The following is a 17,770-nucleotide window of genomic DNA, read 5'->3' as shown; positions in this document are numbered from 1 at the left end:
TGCGCCCCGCGCCGGGGAAGACCCTGCTGGGGGCTCTGTGTGGAGGAGGGTGACGGTCCCAAGGGGTTGGGGTGACTGGGTGCCACTCTTTCTAGAGCAAAACCCCTGCAAGCATGGTGGCTTCGGGCTTCGTTTGCAGAGGGAAGGGCAGCAGGATGGAGGGGGCGGAAGGAGCCCCACCGCGGGTGCGTTTCTGGGCCCGCGCCCCACGGAAGATGCTGAGTGTCCACCTCGTGTCCGGAGCGCAGGAGGGGCCTGGACAGCTGGGCCAGAATGACAGGCTCATCAATGTTGCCTCTCCCTCCTGCCTCCTCTGGCCTGGTTTCCATGAACGCGGTGTCTGGGGGCCAGTGTGGAGCTGTGGAAGGAGGCGGATGGATGGATGCCCCAGGGATGCCAAGTGGGCAACAGGAACCAGAACTAATAAAAACTCTTACATGGTGTTGGTGGTCATGGTCCTGCTCTGGGTACAAGGACATGGATGCTGGTGTGGGGTGATCGTCAGCTGGTAGTGTGCTGGTGGGCGGGGGCGGGGGGGTAGGTGGGTGTTAACTCCCCACAACCCACACCCCACACCCCAGGGTGGACCTCCCCAGGGTTAGGTAGGTGGTAGTCAAGGACAGGGACTTGAGACGTCATAGGGTTGCCCAACTAAGCCTACGGGGGAACTGGGCGCATTTCAGACGTCTTGGCTCATGTCACGTTCCCCACCCCACCAGCTTAAGTCTGGGGACAGGGCCGAAGCGCTGGGCTCCCGTCGCCTGGGCCCTTCCTCATCAGAAGAGGCACAGCTAGGGCCAGACCCTCTTCTCTGGTTTCCCACTGGAGAGAATTCCAGAACCTGAGAGCACAATCCTGAGAGTGATCTCACTCAGGCCCAGGATTCTGGAACTTGGGCTGCCTGATGGACCCTACATGAAAGATGTAGTAGGGAAAAGGAGCGACAGCTGGCTGAAGGGGCCCCCCACAACCCTCCCCGACACCCTCGGAGAACAGCCTCCCTCGGCTGGCCCCAGGGTGCCATGGAGATGGAGAACAAGGCGGCCTCCACACGTTTCCACCAACCTCACATGGAGAGGAAGATGAGTGCGATGACCTGTGAGATCTTCAACGAGCTTAGGCTGGAGGGCAAGCTCTGCGACGTGGTCATCAAGGTCAATGGCTTTGAGTTCAATGCCCACAAGAACATCCTCTGTAGCTGCAGTTCCTACTTTAGGTACAGCAGGGCTGCCGGGCTCAGCCTGAGGGGGGATTGGGTGCATTTCAGACGTGGTCCATTACATGGTTCCCACCCCACCGTCTTATAGGGACACCGTCCACGCACGGGGCTCCGGGAGCCTGGCTCCTCTGTCATCTGAAGAGGCACAACTAGGGCCAGATTCCCTTCCCCCCGATTTTCCATTGGATTTCAACCAGCTCTTGGTGGGCCCGCTGCTTTTTCCCCTTGATTCTCACTCTAACCAACCTTTGGGAAAGTTGAGCATCCATACGGGGTTTCCTACTTGAACCTAGATAATAATGCCACTTCAGCCACCCCTATCCCCTTGTCCCCCTGTCCCCCTATCCCGTAGAGACGAGCTTGAACAGGGTGCTAAGTTATCAAGGATTGAGGGGGTGGGAAGGGGGATGGATGCAGGGGAAGAACCACATAAATATTTATCAGGAGAAAAAAGGGGTGTGTGTGTGGTTTGTGTCCAAACCATTGTAACCCAGGAAATGGAAGGGCTATTTTGTTCATGAGCTGAAAATGTTTGAGTCATCAATTCCAATCAAGATATGATAAATGTGTCCCACCTGTTGCTAAAAATTCTTGTGGTGATCTACAGCAGGGTCTATAAAAAGACCAGCTAGCACATACTTTAAGCTTCGCAGGCCATATAGTCTCTGTCACATGCAACTACTCCACTCTGCCTCTATAGTGGGAAAGCAGCCATAGACGATATTAAATGGACACTGAAATTTGAATTTCATTTTTACCCCATTTAAAAATGTAAACGACATCCTTACCTCGTGGGCAGTACAAAAAAGAAGGCGTGGGTGGAATTTGGCTCGGAGGCTGTATTACAGACCCCCCGCTCTAGAGAAGAATTTTATCTTTAAGCCCATAGTCCCTGAGACCGCCTAGAAAAAGGAAGCACAATATATTACGGACGGGAATTCTGTCTTGTTCAGTACCTAGCTACAGAGTGGAATAGCAGTCACTTATTTATCCAATAATTATTTAGTGCCTGTTTTGCGACCAGCGCTAGAGTGGGTATTGGAAATAAAACAATGAGTAAAGAGGTAAACATTCCTGTTCTCATGAAGCTTACCTTCTGGTAGGGGGAAGAGGCATTAAATAAATAAACTACATATCAGATTGTAAGTGCTAAGGGAAAAAAAGGTAGGTAGCGTGGATGGCAATTTTCAATAGGGTTATCACTTTGCTGACAAAGTTACATTACAGCAAAGACTGCAAGGGGATGAAGGAGTGAGTGAGCGAGAGATCTGGGCAGAATTCCAGGAAGAAGGAACAGCAGGTAGAGCCCAAAGGTGGAAGCATCTCTGATGTAGTCAAGGAAGGCAAAGCCAACAGGGCTGAAACAGAGGGGGAAGGCGGGAGGAAATACCGTCAGAGAGCTGTGACTGGCCCAGACCTCACAGGACTTCGGTAGATAATAATGCCGCTTCAGCCACCCCCAAAGGACTTTATATTTTACTCTAAGAAGGGAAGTCAATGGAAGGTTTTAAGAGGAACACTGGTGGTTAGATAAGACTGAATTCTGGAGGTGTCAAGAGCCTATCAGTTAGGCGGTCACTCCCAATCTAGGCAAGAGACTGCGGTGGTTTGGACCAAGGAGGTAGCAATAGAATTGATTAGATTATGGCTATGTGTTGAAGATTACTTGCATTTGGTGGGCAATGGGTTGAGACAGAAGAGACCTGGGTCTTACACCTAGCTCTAGATTCCAATTTTTCCATCCACAAAATGGGAAAAGGATATCGTTATCATGAGGATAAGAGTGACCAAAATCAAAGCTCTTGGGAAGGTTCTCTCGCCCGCTGTATAAGGCAGCCCGCCCTGCCCCTCTCCTTCCTCCCGCCCACTTATTTTCAATGCACTCTTTGGAAGGTGTCCAAACTCTCAACAACACAAAGTGGGGAGAGCATGGCACACTGGAGAGAAAGGTTTCAGTGATGGCTCGTTCCTCCCCTTTTTCCAGAGCTTTGTTTACAAGTGGCTGGAACAACACTGAAAAGAAGGTATACAACATTCCTGGCATCTCCCCCGACATGATGAAACTAATTATTGAATATGCGTATACCAGGACCGTCCCTATCACACCTGACAACGTGGAGAAGCTGCTGGCTGCTGCGGACCAATTTAACATCATGGGCATCGTGAGGGGTTGCTGTGAGTTCCTCAAGTCGGAGCTGTGTCTGGATAACTGTATCGGCATCTGCAAGTTCACAGACTACTACTACTGCCCGGAACTCAGGCAGAAGGCCTACATGTTCATACTGCACAACTTCGAGGAGATGGTGAAAGTCTCGGCCGAGTTTTTGGAGCTCTCAGTCACTGAACTGAAGGATATCATTGAGAAAGATGAGCTAAACGTCAAACAAGAAGACGCTGTATTTGAGGCCATTTTAAAATGGATTGCTCATGACTCCCAAAATAGGAAGCAGCATATTTCAGTTTTGCTCCCCAAGGTCAAGTTTAATTATTTTTTTATAGGCTGCTTAATTGGCCGCTTTTGATTCATTTATCCCAGTCGGGTTGTCCTAAGAGCTATATTCAGATGTGTGACAGATTCCAGGGCTGTATTTACATATATTTGTAGAGAAGGCATCTCCTACTAGTTTCTGGAATCTTGCAATTTTCTTTACCCTTGGCATGGCTAGTTCCTTTTATCCCAGTTATATTCTTTTTTTTTTTTTAAATATATTTTATTGATTTTTTACAGAGAGAAAGGGAGAGATAGAGTTAGAAACATTGATGAGAGAGAAACATCGATCAGCTGCCTCCTGCACACCTCCTACTGGAGATGTGCCCACAACCCACGTACATGCCCTTGATTGGAATCGAACCTGGAACCTTTCAGTCCGCAGGCCAACACTCTATCCACTGAGCCAAACCGGTTTCGGCCCCAGTTATATCCTTTTATTTTATTTATTTTTCTTTTTTAGAGAGAGGAAGGGAGAGAAACATCAATGTGAGTTGGTTGCCTCCTGCTCACACAACGACCGGGGATAGGATCTGCAACCTGGGTGTATGCCCTGACAGGGAATCGAACCAGCCACTGTTTGGTGTACGGGACGATGCTCCAACCAACAGAGCTACACCAGCCAGGGCATTTTGCCACCCCTCCACCCCCCAGTTTTAGTCTTTGACCAAAATTCTCCCTGGCTGTGGGGGAAGGAGAAGGCAAGGCCTTCAAAAGAATTCTAGAGTCTTCTTTTTACCTTTGTCCATTCTGAGTTTCCCCAAACCCAAGAGAGAAACTGGAGTTGTAGCCATTTGATGTTAATTTGTGTTATTTTACATACAGAGACAGATATTCATTCACAGAAAAATTACTTCAATGTTGTTGTTTTTTTGTCTAGTAGCATAGTCTGGTGGTCAAGGAATGAGCTAGCTTGCTCATCATTTTCTAGCTCATTCTCAGGATCCAAATGTATACCACCTCTTAAAAACAGGTATTTAAAGTGTTTAAGTTGTAAATTTCACAAAACAAAATATGGCCCCACTGCAATTCAAAGGCAGGCTGTAAGCCAAGGGGCTAAGGGGTTTTTCAGGCCTCCTCACCTCACTTTAAATGACTTGCTGCATTTCCTCCTTAGGTTCGCCTGGCCCTAATGCATGCCGAGTACTTCATGAACAATGTTAAGATGAATGACTATGTCAAAGACAGTGAGGAATGCAAGCCAGTCATCATTAATGCCCTAAAGGCCATGTATGACCTAAACATGAATGGACCCTCTAATTCTGACTTCACCAACCCACTCACCAGGCCCCGCCTCCCCTATGCCATCCTATTTGCAATTGGTGGCTGGAGTGGTGGGAGCCCCACCAATGCCATTGAGGCATATGATGCTCGGGCAGACAGATGGGTGAATGTCACTTGTGAAGAAGAAAGTCCCCGTGCCTACCACGGGGCAGCCTATTTGAAAGGCTACGTCTATATCATTGGGGGGTTCGACAGTGTCGACTATTTCAATAGTGTTAAACGTTTTGACCCAGTCAAGAAAACTTGGCACCAGGTAGCGCCGATGCACTCCAGACGTTGCTATGTCAGCGTGACAGTGCTCAGCAATTTCATCTATGCCATGGGAGGATTTGATGGCTACGTGCGTCTCAACACTGCTGAACGCTACGAGCCAGAGACCAATCAATGGACACTCATTGCCCCCATGCATGAACAGAGGAGTGACGCGAGTGCCACAACACTCTACGGAAAGGTAAAAAACTGGGGGTGGGAGGGAGGAAGGCCGGGATGTGAAAGCAACCAAGCCCAGGAATAATGCTCTTCCTTTTGGGGGGTGGATGGAAAACAGAAATGGCAGTATCTTGGCAGCTCAAACTCCATCAAATGACTAAGTGACCCTTTGTAACTATCTTTTTTTACTTATTCTGACCCATGAGTCTCTTCCCCTGGCTGAGTTTTTATTTGTATCCTCTCACTGTAATAAAGTCTGAGAGTATAACCACAAAAAAAGTAAAAATAAGTAAAAAGCAAGAGATGTACATGTGGGAAAGGAAACTCAGAGTGCCCCGGCTAGTGGCTCGGCTGGCTGGAGCATTGTCCCGATGGGCCAGGGTTCTGGGCTTGATCCCTGGTCGTGGCACATACAAGGGTCAACCAACAAGTGCATGAATGGGTGGAGCAGCGGGTTGATGCTTCTCTCCCTCCCTCCATCCTCTCGCTCTAAAATCAACTTAAAAAAGAAACTCAGAGTACACAGACTGGTATAAAAGTGCCCCCCACATGCCATATACAAACCTCTTCATACTCCAGAGGTAGCTATTTTAATAATCTTGAACTGTCTTCACACAGGTCTACATATGTGGTGGGTTCAATGGAAATGAATGCCTGTTTACAGCAGAAGTGTACAACACTGAGAGTAATCAGTGGACAGTCATAGCACCCATGAGAAGCAGGAGGAGTGGAATAGGCGTAATTGCTTATGGAGAACACGTATACGCGGTGAGTTTATCGTGTACCACAACAAAAATGATTCCCTTCCATTTTCTATTATACAACCACTGGTAAGCTTTTGAAAAGGTTTTGTTCCATGGAAGACAGTGGAAGAGGGAGGTATGAAATCACTAGTCCTCCCCTTAGAGGGCCTTCTGGGTGAACAGAATCAGTGGCTAACAGTAAATCGTGTCCCTGTTGCTGTCCACAGGTAGGCGGCTTTGATGGAGCTAATCGACTTAGGAGTGCAGAAGCCTACAGCCCAGTGGCTAACACTTGGCGCACGATCCCCACTATGTTTAATCCTCGTAGCAATTTCGGCATCGAGGTGGTAGACGACCTCTTGTTTGTGGTGGGTGGCTTTAATGGCTTTACCACCACCTTTAATGTTGAGTGCTATGATGAAAAGACCGACGAGTGGTATGATGCCCATGACATGAGTATATATCGCAGTGCTCTGAGCTGCTGTGTGGTACCAGGGCTGGCCAATGTTGGGGAATATGCAGCTAGAAGGGACAACTTCACAGGATTAGCACTGCGAGATGAAGTAAAGTACTCCGCTTCAACAAGTACCTTACCTGTATGAGCCTCTTCATTTAGCTAATAAAAAGTCTAAGCAATAAGAATTAATTCTTTTTTAAAATAAATGCAGTGTTTAAACTTGTAAGAGTACTGGAAAATGTTCAACATAAGGGAGCCAAGGGTTGGACGAATGAGGGAGTAAAAGGGTTCAAGGAAGAGGGCAATTATCTTCAACAGTACATACTTAAAAGGAAAAACTACACAATGCAAACCAGCTCTAATGAAATACGTTTATTTAAAGCTTATATCGAGACCATTAGTAGCTTTAACACAGGACAAGATAACTTCAGGAACATAAAACAAGCTATTATACAATGTAATGTCTCCAAGTGTCTTACGTTCCGCATCTCCTCTGACTTAAGGAGACAGTCAAAAGCATACGTTCAGTTGTGTAGGGGCTTGGACACTACTGGCCCCAAAACTCACTGTACATCACTTGAACTAAGTACTGATGTCACAAATAACTCAATGAGCCCTAAGCACGGGGACCCTAAGGTCTTCAAACACCCAGCAAGCACTACTTCTCATGAGTGCGTACGGCAGGAGGAGTAAGTGCTCTACTGTATGTGCTTCACTGCTGCAGAAATGGTCGTACAGAGCAGACACAAGCCCCACAAAGGTAAGCAACAAATAGCAGTTATTTGGCTATCTAAATTCTTTGAAGCAAAATGACTACTATATTATGTTATTGTATTACATCACTCAACTAGGAGTTCTTTTTGTTTCCAATGACCAGAACATTAACAAAAACAAAATAGACTACTCTCAAGAGATTAACAAACTGGAGTGATGAACTGTGCCAAAATGTTTGACAGTTAAAAAGGAGACTGAATTATTTCTCAAATATTCTACAGTTAAGAGCAACCTACAGGCACCCCAGTTTTCTAGTGTAGGCAGATGAACATGCTTCACAATTCTCTATGTTTTCAAAAGACATGAAATGTGACCAATACACCCTTTTTATTTAAGCTTAATTTGAGGGAAGTACACAAAAAAACCCCTTTGGTTATGCCTGTTAGGCCAAGTAACTAAAATACACAATTTAGCTTACCTGTCTACCAATATATAGTATTCATATTAGAATTATGAAGCAGAGAATATTTAAATACACCACATGCTACACTAGTCAAGAAACATGAAGAAAAAACATGTGCATTAGAAACTGCCTTAGCAGCAGCGTGAAGAATTTAAAATACAAAGCACACAAATCTTCCGTAAACACTGTCTTTCCAGTTCCAAGAGTCTGTTCTATATTTAAAAAGTTAGTATTTAAAATTTTTTGGTCCCAGAAATGCTACACAAAACCAGCTGATCAAAACAAAACTGACGTCAATGAATGTTTAGATTTTTTTAGCACAATATTTTTGAATTGGCACAGCAAAAGCCAAGATACCAAGATACATAAGACTAATCATGCAAATAACTGCAAGTGAGATACTGAAACACTAAGCTCGTGACTGACATTTTTAATATATACCACTGGGTTTTTTAACCATGGTAGGGTAGGTATAGTTAAGATATCCATTCTGAGACAGAAGTAGATTCACTCCAAGTTATGTATCGTTGTTACTTTTTGTATAATCAATTCATCTTTTACATCCACAAAATACCAAAAGCAACAAAACAAGATTTGCTTAAATACACATTAATTGCCTTTTTAAAGCTGTATTTTTATCTGTTTAAATTACCAAACACAATCTTTTAAGTTTTCATCAAAAAGGACATTTCCCCGCCCCCCAAAGGCATTTTAGGTTCTTTGTACTCAGAACCTTTCCAAAAACGCTGGGAAGTTATTTCCAGTTTGGAATTTCAGAATGTCAACCTGGAACAGATTTAAGCAAATCCGGTTTCTTTCCTGATTAACAAGTCAGTTAGGCTATTTCAGAAACACAAGTTATTGATGTAAAATCACACATGTGAATTCAAATACGAAAATTAGCAATTCAGTAGTCAGGAAAACCTGCACACATCATCATGCAAGAAAGGACTTACCCCTTCTTTCCACCCGTGGCCTAGGCTGCCTGCTAAGTTAAAAAACAACAATTTCAATCAAGTTTTCAAAACCAGATTATACCTAGATCTTTGAGTTATAGGGTCTGCCATATCATGTGAAAAAGAGACACCTTCCAAATAAATTGGTGACACTCAGAAAAGTCTGAGACAAAAACCCCACAAAACCCGCTGGCCCCCAATCCTGCATCACACCCTTCCAGAGAGAAGCTGGCATCACAGCCAGGAGAAGGAAGCCTAGCACAGTCTATCAGAGAAATGGGAACTTCGTGCATTGAGCTTTTCTGCCTTACTTGCATAGATCTCTCACAACTAGGTATCAGCATTTCTCAGAATCCAATGGCTTTTATTAAACTAACCACAAATACATAGAAATTGAGAAAATGGCTGGGGTGGGATAATATATCCTCCTAGAGAAATATGACTTGCAGTTCCGATCCCCACCCCTGTCTAAATGAAATGGTTTGAAAGCAGATTTCTAACACATTTATTGAAAAACCATCGTAGATAGTGATATCAATTTAGAAATTTCAGGAAAATTCTTAGTAGAGTCCAAGGGCTAAACATTAGTAGTCTTGCAGCTGAAAGCTAAAATTTCTGGTTGTACTTTGCAGATTTCCAACACATTTATTGAAAAACCATCGTAGGTAGTGATATCAATTTAGAAATTTCAGGAAAATTCTTAGTAGAGTCCAAGGGCTAAACATTAGTAGCCTTGCAGCTGAAAGCTAAAATTTCTGGTTGTACTTTTTTTAGTGTTTGATACAGCTAATAAGGAGGTTAACTATAATGCAGTAGGGAAAAAAAAAATCAATGCACTTAGAATTCTACTTCTAGGACAGTGTTTGGGAATGCCTACGATAATAGAAAACAAGAAAAATATACTGGACCCACATTGCAAACAAAAAGAGTAGGAGTTACTGAGTGCTAAAATAGTCAAACCAAGTGCTAAATTGTATAAAGCTTTTGAATGTGTTAAGAGAATCAGAAGAATGAATAAAAATAAATTAAAAATAACTACAGTGGTAAATTTTGAAGGGCCAGAATTATGCCCTTAAATTTGGTATTCCAGGCTCAGGCAAAGTTCCAATTAAAGTTCATGGCAACTGGGGAGCATTTTAGGTCCTGCTCCCAGCATATGTGGTCAGTTTGGCTCAAATAAAGTCTTCTTAAAAAAAAAGTCCAGGGCAACTGGATATGACATTATAACAATGGGGGCTGAGAAATAAGGCTTGTTTTTAGCAACATTTCTCTAAATTGTTATTCCCTTTCCATTTCAAAAAAACATTTTAGAAAGGAATGAAGATCCTATGAAATATGCATTAGAGCAAAATTTAAAATTGAAGGCATTGAGTGTCGATTGTCATAAGCATTATTTACACTCATGAACTTATCCTTATATAAGCCTGCAATTCCTGAAAAAAGTATTTAAAAATTTTTAATGCCTTTGATTTCTCAGACTACACCAATACTTCTCAGAGAAACAAATTTCACATATATAATATCCTCTGTACTCAATCAATCAGCTAAAGATCAATACTTGTGCCAACTACCATCATTTCAGAGTGACAGCTTAAAGTCATTAACTCAGTTGGCTAAAGAAATGAAAAATATTCCAAAAAAATGCATGAGCCAATTACAAATTTCTCATCAGTCCTCTCTTCTAGAAGGAAAGAAAACAGCATTTCTAGATAAACAAAATGTCAAAGCAAAAATTCTAAAATCATCTTGCTAAAATATTGTGCTTTTTCCTTCAAATTTCAGTCCTACTATTGCACATACCTCTTGCAAATGAGGGCTCAATGCATAAATTCTGATCTTGTCAAAACCAACCATTCAGGAAAAAAGTGAAAAGGAATATCAAGGTAAATGTGCAAATAAAACTGGTTCTTAAAGCATCTTCAAAACCTAAGTCCTAAGACAAAGGAGTTATACCTTCTTGGCAGAAAACCAGCCAAGTAACTACGCCTGGTTTTCCCATTGGTCTTTAATAAGATCTTATTTAGCTAGCACATACACAAACTACAGACAGAGACCAAAGGCAGAAAAAGACTGCAAGCTAACAAAAATTACCACGTATTGAATTGAGTTTCCCAGTCTTCCGTTTTAACTATATTTCCTTTATAGGGGGCAATCATCAATTCAGGTAGAAAATAAGTTATTGACACACTTTTTCAAGTAACAGTCTGGTATCGTCAGCTTCAAAAAACAGGTGTGTAACTGTTTTAAGCTTCACGTATTAGAGAACCTAGCATTCGATCTGAGAGCTTGGCACTCGCCGCATGTTTAAGGCGTGCCGATGTATTTCTTGCATCTGTCTGATCCGGTCCTTCTGCCACATTAAGTTTTGAGGCATAGGATATCTCTGGGTGCCATGCAAGTACCGGTATGGGATTCTCACGTGGCAAGCAGTGGCTCTACAACGAGGTTGCGGCATGGGAGGAAGCAGCATCCACCTCTTCCTCTCAGCGCAGTAGCGGTAGGCTTCTTTCCGATACTGCTTGTCAATGTCATCACTGTTTTTCCAGCCTCCAATAATGAAAACGTCATCTTTGTAATAGCAAATGGCTGCTCCTTCGATGCTCAGGACTTCTGGAGGCAAGCTTTCCAGGATCTCATCGGAAACTTGGCTGGCGATTTTTCTGACTGCCTCTTCATTTTCCAAAGAATAACTCTTGGGACAACATGATGCCGTCTGATAAAAGTTGGAATTGACCACAGACATTTGGAAAAAGCAGTAATTGTCAATAAGTGGCAAAGATTTCACATCTTGCCACTGTCGAGTCTCTGTATCGTAGCAGGTGATTACGGCCTTTAATCCATCTTCAGTGTCCCGATCCACAGGAGTGCGGGCAGCGATATACACAAACCGGTCTTCAACGGCTAGTGCTTTGACATCTCGAAGAATCTTTGGTGCTGATTCTAAGTTGTGCCACTTATCAATCTCAGGATTATAAACAGTAACATCTTTAAAGCCAGGACTGAAGTTGCCATGTCCTCCAATGCTATAGAGCTTCCCTTTGACTTGTGTTAGCCCAAAAGAATGCTTCCTGGTCATCAGACTACAAACATGTTCCCATATATTAAAATTCGGGTTATATCTTTCCACAGTTTTAGCAAAACCTGGTTCCATTGATCCAGCAACATACACGTGGGATTCCGTTACTGCAACTGCATGGCCATCCAGGTGATTATGAATATGGGGCAGGTTTACCCATCTGTCCTCATCAACAAAATATCCCACACATTCACTTAAATAGTCCCCTCCTTCCGACACGCCTCCAATAACCATGATCACGTCCATGTTTTGTCCATAGCGAGGTAATAACGAGACATGAGAAGCAGGATGCTGGAATGTACCAGACTGTATGTTCTCAGCTCTCAGAGCATGCCTCTCCACTGCATCAGCCACTAACTTGACGCAAACTTCATTATTGGCCACCAGCCTCTCTGGTTTGACATGCCGAGTAAGATAGGTAGGTTTCATCTGGGACAATCTGAGCAATTTAAAAAGTTCTTCAAAGTATCTCTCCCTCTCTTCAGCATTTCTCTGAACCCACTTCAAAACTGTTTCAAAAAGAACCTCTTCGGAATCAACCGTAATTTCCAAGTCTGACAGCCAGTCTCGAATAAGATGGAAAGGTAAAGTATAAAATTCCTCATCCTGAATTACTTTGTGGAAATTTCTCCGTATCATATCGGCAGCTTTCAGAGCAAGTTGGCTCAGGGTATACATGTGAGCTAAGCTATGAATGGCCACACAATTAGAGAGATGAAGTTTCTTCTTGAGAAATTCTCCACAAAATTCTTTTAAGCGAATTAATAGGAACCTAAAATCAAGAAAAAGAAGGATTAATTTTCAAATGTGCATGTGGCTGCATTTTGAGAGCATCTGAATTATACAAATTGAAATGGTAAGCTTCAACTTACTTAATGCACAATATCTGAAAAAAAGCAAATCCTCCCAAATTAAAATGGATTATGCTGAAAAGTATGTTTAAAAGCTGTAACAGTCCTACACTTTATTTTCACTTTTTTTGTTGTTGTTAAGCCTCACCCGAGAATATTTTTCCGTTGATTTTTAGAGAGAGTGGAGAGACAGAGAGAGGGAGAGAGAGAGAGAGAAACACTGATGTGAGAGAAGCATAATGAGTGGTTGCCTTCTGCATGTGCCCCAACCAGGGCTGGAGATGGAGCCTGCAACCTAGGTATGTGTCCCTGACTGGACTCAAACTTGGGACCCTTCAGTCCGCAGGCTGACACTCTACCCACTGAGCCAAACCAGCTAGGACTATTTTCACTCTAATTTGCTCTTGCAAAGGCAAATCTCAATTCAAACTTGCCTATGCCATCCTACCCCAATCCCTTGCCAGTTATCAGCCTCTCTTCAAATGAGGCAGGGTCTCAGTGAAGAGACTTTATTAAGCACTGACTGCACGGTATAGGAACTGTGGATCCCAGGAGGTTGTTGACTCAAGCATCAGAAGTGGAGTTTTTGTGTCAGAGGTTTAAATCTCCTCTTCACCAGACCATTCTCCCAGGTCAACAAATGAAGGGGGGTAGGTGCTGGAGAGTGGGGGAGCTGCAGTCTCATTAAGGCAGGGGTGGCAAAGCAAACAACATCTGAAGAAGCCAGGAAATAAAACAATAAAAAACATGTACAGGACAGTCCAGGTTAAAAAAAGAAGAGCACTGGCAGGTGTGCTCAGTGGTTAGAGTGTTGGCCTGCACACTGAAGGGTCTTGGGCTGGATTCCCAGTCAAGGGCACATAACTGGGTTGCAGGATCGATCCCTGGCCCCAGTCAGGGCATGTGCGGGAGGCAACCAATCAATGAATCTGTTTCACATCCCTGTTTCTTTCTCTACTCCCCCCACCCCGCCCCCTCACCTCCTCTTCTAATGGAAAAAATATCCTTGGGTAAGGATTAACAAAATAAAAAAGAAAAGAAAATGGTTTGGAATGTAGCTGGTTAGAAATTGCCTACCTACCTAAATTTGTTTAAAGTTAAATTAAAAAAAACAAAAACAAAAAGCACACACACAAAACCACATTTCAGACAAATTCATAAATCTGGCAGCATTCAGCCCCAAGGGTAGCCAGTTTGAGACCATGGCGTTAGAAAGAGAAAGTCCCCAGAACTGAGAACCTCAACAATATACGGATGACTACATCAGTCCAGACCTATTTATTTATTTTTTAAAAAATGTATTTTATTGATTTTTTACAGAGAGGAAGGGAGAGAGATAGAGAGTTAGAAACATCGATGAGAGAGAAACATCGATCAGCTGCCTCCTGCACATCTCCCACTGGGGATGTGCCCGCAACCCAGGCACATGCCCTTGACCGGAATCGAACCCGGGACCCCTCAGTCCGCAGGCCGATGCTCTATCCACTGAGCCAAACCGGTTTCGGCAGTCCAGACCTATTTAATTCAGTAACCATTTATTATTATGATTATTACAACTATTGTGAAACCTGAGGGAGAGAAGGCTCTTGGTAGCTAACTGGGATCAAATTTTTTAAAAAAAGAGCATAGGGGCCTCTGCACCGAAGTACTTGCCTCAGAACCCAGCTATGTTTCTGCCATCTGAGCTAGCTAGCCCTTATAATAGAGGTGTTCCTGAAATTCAATTTCAACCAAAAGGACCAAAGCTTTCCCCATCCAACTGGAAGCTGTGCAGCTCCAACCAACCTGAGTGGCTCTATTCTGTCCAATCAGGACAGTGCATTTTGGACCAATCAAACTGTGAGGACTTGGAGTCCTCATTTGCATGACGACAATCAGGCACTAGGGGCAAGGAATTCTATCCAAATAAGCCAGCTCCCCTCTGGCTCTGACAGCGCACTTTCCTTTCCCACCAAAAACTGGGTGACCCTGGCTGAGCTGAACCACCAAAGATGTCTCAAAGGAGCAGAGTGGAGCAGCCCAGTGCAGGCCACAGCAGACTGGCACAGAACGCAGCAGCCCAGTGCAGGCCACAGCAGACCATGGAGGAGCAGAGCAGAGGAGAGCGGAGCATCTAGCTGGAGAGGGGCCCGGCCCCAGGGCTGCTTCACAGCCCTGCTGTCTCACAACTGAGCTGTTCTACAGCCCATGCTGTTTTCACAGCTGTGCTGTCTCACAATTAGCTGTTTTGCACTGAATAAAGTTTCCTTCTTCACCACACCCCAAATCGGGGGTTCCTGTTGCCGTTGAACTGGTGCCAATGACAATCGGACAACACTGTCGAACAATGATATAAAGATGAGTAGCTCCCTTCACCCTCTTCAGTGAACATACATCTTAGACATAAAACAAAGACAAGGTGCAGTAGTAAGAGTTCCAGTGGCTCTCAAACATGTCTGGGTGCCTAGATTCCCAGGCTCACCACCCTACCCAGCTCCTATTTTTGGCAGGCACTCCAGGTAATTCTCACACATATTCCCTGGGACAGTGTTTGGAACACTGCTCTATGAAAACAACAGCTAGCTGGCATATACTAGGCATGTGCCATGTGATGGGCACTGCAAGCTGCACTTCCTATTATTTATGTTCTAATGCCCTACAAGGTAGGCAGGATCAACAGAGTATATGGGGGGGGGGCGGTTAGGAGAATGATCCTCTCTCAGAGCTGTAAGATTAGATGTGATGGTTGCAGGATACTCAGAAGAGTGCCTAACACAAGGCAATTGCTCAGCGGCTGACAGATGGAGAAGTTAGTGCTTTAAGTAAACTGCCTGGGGTGTTTTCTCCTCCTTATCCCCAACTCCCCAATAAAGCTGGGACAAATCTGAAGAACACAAGCTCACCTGACAAAAGCAAACACAGCATGAGTGAGTGCAATCACCCTTCCCCCATCTCAGATCTATAACTGCCCCACCCTGTTCCACTCCATTCTCTATTGGATGACCTAGCCTCACACTTTAAGAATAAAGAGAAGCCATCAGGCAGAAACTTCATCCTCCCACCACTCACACTGGCTACAGCCGTACTCTATACTATGCTCTCCCAGTCCAACTTTTCCATTAAAAAAAAAATCTTTTTTTTAAATTGATTTCAGAGAGGAAGGGAGAGGGAGAGAGAGATAGAAACATCAATGATGAGAGAATCATTGATCAGCTGCCTCCTGCACAGTCCACTGAGCCCACAACCCGGGCATGTGCCCTGACTGGGAAATGGAACCTTGAACTCCTGGTTCATAGGTCGATGCTCAACCAGCCAGGCCAACTTTTCCATTTTTAATATGAATTCTATCCGCTTCTTGGTTTCAAAGACTTTGCTCCTGAAATTATTCCCCTGTCCTGTAACATTAATCTCTCCTTTTCTACTCTGTTATTGTCAAATTCAAAGATCACTTGCGGTTGACAGAGCTGACATGATTGGCACCCTTCTTTCTAGTCTTCTCTGCTGGTTCCTCTTTAACGTTCTGAAGAATCCCAGGACGCAGTCCTGCCCCTTCACTTTTCTATCTACACTCTCTTCCTAAGTAATTCCATCCAGTCTTCTAGCTTCAATTATCATCTGTATGCTTATTTCCTCCCAATCTCTAGCTCCCAATGCGCTGATACCCACCTGCCTACTCAGACTTCTCCTGGACCCAAACCAAACTCCTGATCTGCCTCCCAACCTTGCTTTCCTGCAGCCTTCCACGTTAATAAATAACAACTCCATCTATCCAATTGCTTGAGTCCAGAAGCTAGCATTCTCTCTCTCACACCCCACATCAAATCCATAAGCAAATTCATCTCCTCTATCTTCAAAATAGACCTAGAATTGAAGCACTTATTACCTTTACTTCTCCCTCCTCAATCCAAGTCTCTACCACCATGGCAACAACCTCTGCTTCTGCCCTTGCTGCCCCTCCTTTTCTAACACAGCAGAATTCTTCAAATCAGAATGCGTCATTCCTCGGCCTCAAACCTTCACATCTCATTCAGAGTAAGAGTCCAGGTCCTTCCACAGCCCAACAAGGCCCTACGGGACTTGGATCCGTTCCCATCACCACCCAGAGGCCTTTCCTGCCCCTCTCATTCGGCATCTCTCTGATCCAGCCACAATGGCCTCCTGCTATTCTTTACCATCCAGATAAGCTCCACTTCGGGCCTTCACACCAACACTGATTCATCTCACCTCCTTCAGTTCTTTGCAAAATGTCTTCTTTGTGAGGGATTCTTTATTCGATTTAAAAAATAGCTTCTCTCCATCAGCCCTTTCTGTATGTCCCCACCACGTTTTATTTTCCATCATAACTATAACCATCACCCAACACGCTATCTATTTCACGTATCTGTTGTCCATCTACCAATGTGAGTGCAATGACGAAGGGACTTTTGTCCGTTTTGTTCACCGCTGAATTCCCAGCACCTTTAGAACCCAGTGTCTGAACGGGTGCATAATAGGTTCTCAATAGGTAGTTGTTAAAATAACGTATCTGTAACATAATCCTGCCCCAACAGGCTCCTCCCAGCTCTATAAATGGCTTTCGTTCACCTGCCCCCTAACCAGTCTCCGAGCATCCATTCCTGCCCTCCACAATCCCCTTTCCACCGCTGCAGAATCATCTTTTAAAATACTTAAATCGGATAATTTACTTACCCAGCTTCCCATCACCCAGTAAAATGCAAACTCCTTATTCCAACGCATTTCCCACACCCCATCATATCCATCATATCGTCTCCCCTTCACCCACCATATCCAGCCCCACTGGGTTTTTCTTTTCCAGTTCTTCTCTGAGCCAAACTGGATCTTGCCTGAGGGCCTCTGCGTCACCCGCCAGGAAGCCCCCATCTTTGCTGTTTAAGGGTCGGTTTAAATGTCATCTCCCGAGAAAGGTCTTTCCTCTACCCCATCACAATCCTTCCACACACACACCCCCTCTCATCCCTTTTTAATGTCAATACGGCACTTACAACAAGCGGGCTTTCCTTCGGATTGCCTTTGTTCCTCCACCGGGGATCTGAACTCCCTACGGCAGGTGGCCCTGGCCGGACGGGCAGGCGGCATCCTCAGTGGCCAGC

The 17,770-nt window shown here is 44.4% G+C and overlaps 2 protein-coding genes and 1 long non-coding RNA gene across 3 annotated transcripts in view; 1 reads left to right on the top strand and 2 right to left on the bottom strand.

Annotated features, from left to right (window-relative positions):
* Positions 1–8: 8 nt before the first annotated feature.
* On the bottom strand, positions 9–3,225 carry LOC107185135. Its single transcript, XR_001516054.1, has 3 exons — positions 2,008–3,225; positions 1,066–1,241; positions 9–358 (listed from the first exon to the last, which is right to left on the bottom strand). It is a non-coding gene; the product is annotated as an uncharacterized LOC107185135 (long non-coding RNA).
* KLHL10 (kelch like family member 10) lies at positions 747–6,818 on the top strand. Its single transcript, XM_006776653.2, has 5 exons — positions 747–1,216; positions 3,204–3,693; positions 4,825–5,442; positions 6,039–6,188; positions 6,391–6,818. The coding sequence occupies exons 1-5, from the start codon at positions 1,023–1,025 to the stop codon at positions 6,763–6,765; spliced, it is 1,827 nt and encodes a 608-aa protein (XP_006776716.1). The 5' UTR covers positions 747–1,022; the 3' UTR covers positions 6,766–6,818.
* A 2,564-nt stretch (positions 6,819–9,382) lies between these two features.
* The window catches only part of KLHL11 (kelch like family member 11), a 9,149-nt gene continuing 761 nt past the window's right edge, over positions 9,383–17,770 (bottom strand). The window contains exon 3 of the mRNA XM_006776736.2: positions 9,383–12,601. Within this exon, the coding sequence (XP_006776799.1) occupies positions 11,020–12,601 (1,582 nt within the window). The 3' untranslated portion in view covers positions 9,383–11,019. The remainder of the gene's footprint in view (positions 12,602–17,770) is intronic.

The sequence above is a fragment of the Myotis davidii genome, unplaced genomic scaffold, assembly GCF_000327345.1.
Source record: "Myotis davidii unplaced genomic scaffold, ASM32734v1 scaffold69, whole genome shotgun sequence".
Taxonomy (NCBI): Eukaryota; Metazoa; Chordata; class Mammalia; order Chiroptera; family Vespertilionidae; genus Myotis; species Myotis davidii.
Note: the sequence above shows the minus strand (reverse complement) of the source record. Positions and strands in the feature narration are given on the sequence as shown.

What these genes read in the sequence shown, in the direction of transcription:
- KLHL10 (XM_006776653.2), top strand. Translation starts at nt 1,023, where the DNA reads ATGGAGATGGAGAACAAGGCGGCCTCCACACGTTTCCACCAACCTCAC. An exon ending in AGCTGCAGTTCCTACTTTAG is followed by an intron (nt 1,217 to 3,203) that starts GTACAGCAGGGC and finishes CCCTTTTTCCAG; the next exon opens with AGCTTTGTTTACAAGTGGCT. An exon ending in TTTCAGTTTTGCTCCCCAAG is followed by an intron (nt 3,694 to 4,824) that starts GTCAAGTTTAAT and finishes TTTCCTCCTTAG; the next exon opens with GTTCGCCTGGCCCTAATGCA.